This window comes from Limulus polyphemus, unplaced genomic scaffold (assembly GCF_000517525.1).
Source record: "Limulus polyphemus unplaced genomic scaffold, Limulus_polyphemus-2.1.2 Scaffold10904, whole genome shotgun sequence".
Taxonomy (NCBI): Eukaryota; Metazoa; Arthropoda; class Merostomata; order Xiphosura; family Limulidae; genus Limulus; species Limulus polyphemus.
The window spans coordinates 3,201-6,071 of NW_013676514.1; the positions used below are offsets into that span (position 1 = coordinate 3,201).

General features: G+C 33.4%; 1 protein-coding gene across 1 annotated transcript in view; it reads left to right on the top strand.

The window, feature by feature from the left end:
- The window catches only part of LOC106476566 (guanylate kinase-like), a gene marked incomplete at its 5' end in the record, with an annotated part of 6,621 nt that overhangs the window by 1,837 nt on the left and 1,913 nt on the right, over positions 1-2,871 (top strand). Inside the window, one exon of the mRNA XM_013937213.2 lies at positions 2,478-2,563. Coding sequence (XP_013792667.2) covers positions 2,478-2,563 — 86 coding nt within the window. The remainder of the gene's footprint in view (positions 1-2,477; positions 2,564-2,871) is intronic.

Consider the following 2,871-nt stretch of genomic DNA (forward strand, 5'->3'; position numbering starts at 1 on the left):
AGTTTTGATCCTATATCTGCTTCTTCTGTTAACATAATGTTACAGTTTATAAATGCCATTGTTGGAGATCTAGTTTTGATCTTATATCTGCTTCTTCTGTTAACATAATGTTACAGTTTATAAATGCCATTGTTGGAGATCTAGTTTTGATCTTATATCTGCTTCTGGTAACATAATGTTACAGTTTATAAATGCCATTGTTGGAGATCTAGTTTTGATCTTATATCTGCTTCTGGTAACATAATGTTACAGTTTATAAATGCCATTGTTGGAGATCTAGTTTTGATCTTATATCTGCTTCTGACGTAACATCATCAGGTTTAATGCCTTGGGGTTAAATTCTATGGAATGACCACTGATGTGAGTAGTGCCTGAACTCTGGGAGGGATGCCATTATTTGTTTTAATATATAACGTTATACTTTGTTAACCTTTATCTAAAATTATTCCTCAAGGCATGAGTAAAGTGTTCTTTGTTTTGTGTTGCAAGTGAACAAAGATTAATTTTTACCTTGTGTTTAGTTTCTTTTCTTCAACTCATTCAAGTCAGAAATTCAGTTTTAGTTCCACCTAACATTTTCTGTTAATATGGTACTATTGTACTCACCTAACATTTTCTGTTAATGTGGTACTGTTGTACTCACCTAACAGTTTTTGTTAACGTGGTACTATTGTACTCACCTAACAGTTTCTCTTAATGTGGTACTATTGTACTCACCTAACAGTTTCTTTTAATGTGGTACTATTGTACTCACCTAACATTTTATGTTAACGTGGTACTATTGTACTCTCCTAACAGTTTCTGTTAACATGGTACTACTGTACTCTCCTAACAGTTTCTGTTAACATGGTACTACTGTACTCACCTAACAGTTTCTGTTAATGTGGTACTATTGTACTCACCTAACATTTTATGTTAACGTGGTACTATTGTACTCTCCTAACAGTTTCTGTTAACATGGTACTACTGTACTCACCTAACAGTTTCTGTTAATGTGGTACTATTGTACTCACCTAACATTTTATGCTAACGTGGTACTATTGTACTCACCTAACAGTTTCTGTTAACATGATACTATTGTACTCACCTAACAGTTTCTGTTAACGTGGTACTATTGTACTCACCTAACAGTTTCTGTTAACATGATACTATTGTACTCACCTAACAGTTTCTGTTAACGTGGTACTATTGTACTCACCTAACAGTTTCTGTTAACGTGGTACTATTGTACTCACCTAACAGTTTCTGTTAACGTGGTACTAGGAACGTTTCATATAATTGACCTCCTTTCCCTTAAAATATGACAGTAAAGTTAGTATGAAACTTTTGAAAGTATTTGTTGAGTGGAATGTTTTTTGAAAAAGAGACATCTATAAACAGCTTAATTTTTCACTATTTATATCTTGTGGGTAGTTTTTCTCATGATTTTTAACACCCAATGTATGATTCAGGGAGACACATTTGATACATTGATTCCCAAACAAAGCTTTCTGGTGCTCAGTTTTTTTTCCTTTAATTTTTGAATATAGAATTGTACTCCTTGTAATATGTCAAATCCAAATTGATTGTCCATCAGCATGGCTGAATTTGTACCACTCTGTGTGTTTTGTGAGTTCTGTCAATACAGATGTCTAAAGAAGGCTCAGTGAAGCTAACTAGCCACTGTAAGGTGGCTAAGTATGATACCTGCCTGGACATGAACACTTCTATTTTGTACAGTCCAGTCAAACTTCTAAACTCCCCCATCTTCGTGGCCAAATATTATTGAGATGTGCATTCCTTTGGCAGAAAAAATGCATTTTTTGTTTTGTTTTAGGTTAATAGGTCGAGTCCTTTATCAGAGTTTGTTTATTTTGGTTCGATTTTGAATATCAGAAACCATGACACCCTCTGTAGCCTACCCAGTCCCCTGAATTCTGTCTCACAGACTGGGTGTTAAGTATAGATGAGTATAAGACCTGTTATTATTTGGGAAACAAAGTTTTAATAAATTGGTGCCTATTTTCTTAGCTTTTTGTCTCTGTGAAACATAAACAGTTCCATAATATGTGACCAAAAAATAAACAAATAAAACATTGTCAATGAACTTATAAGTATTGCAATAGAGACAATAAAATTCCATGACAAATACCTTAATTTGTTTTCATTTGTTGTATATTGAACTTGGATAAAGTTGAAACTAATTACCTAGAAGAGACAATTGTGTACTGACAGTAAACCATACTAAGTAAGTAATCACCTTATCAGAATTTTGTAAAAGTCAATAACAAACTTGAATTTTAGTTAATTGTTGCTTTAAGTGGTTTAGATTAATTTGAAAAATAATTGAAATCTAGACAAGAGATCTAAAAACTTGTAATGACAACTTCACAACTAATTAAAATCGTAGTAGAGAGAATTTTAACGTGTGGTCTGTTATATAGATATGTATGCTGTTATTGTTGGTTTGATATTAATGTTGCTTTTATTCTGTGCAGGTGAAACGCCAGGAAATTTCGACCTCATATTAGTCAACGATAACGTAAAGAATACATACAAGTACTTAAGAGATTTCCTGATAAAGGTAAGAAGTTGTTTGTAGAAATGTTTTCTTTGTATTTTGTAATGTGTTGTGACTACTTAAAATACACATTTCAGTACAAGTCTACCCAGAGCATTCTGCAATCTGACCGAGGCCCCTCCCCTACCACGAGATGAACCTATAGGTACTGAGCACCTTACAATATGCTACTGCCCCCAATTTGAGAACCCCTGACTCAGAAAATTAATATCTGTTTAATTTACATTGAAGATTATTTTGTGTGTTAACTTGCATTCGTGCTTTCACTCTGGAAGTTGTCTTCTCTTGGAAAGTAAACAGTGCAAAGTATA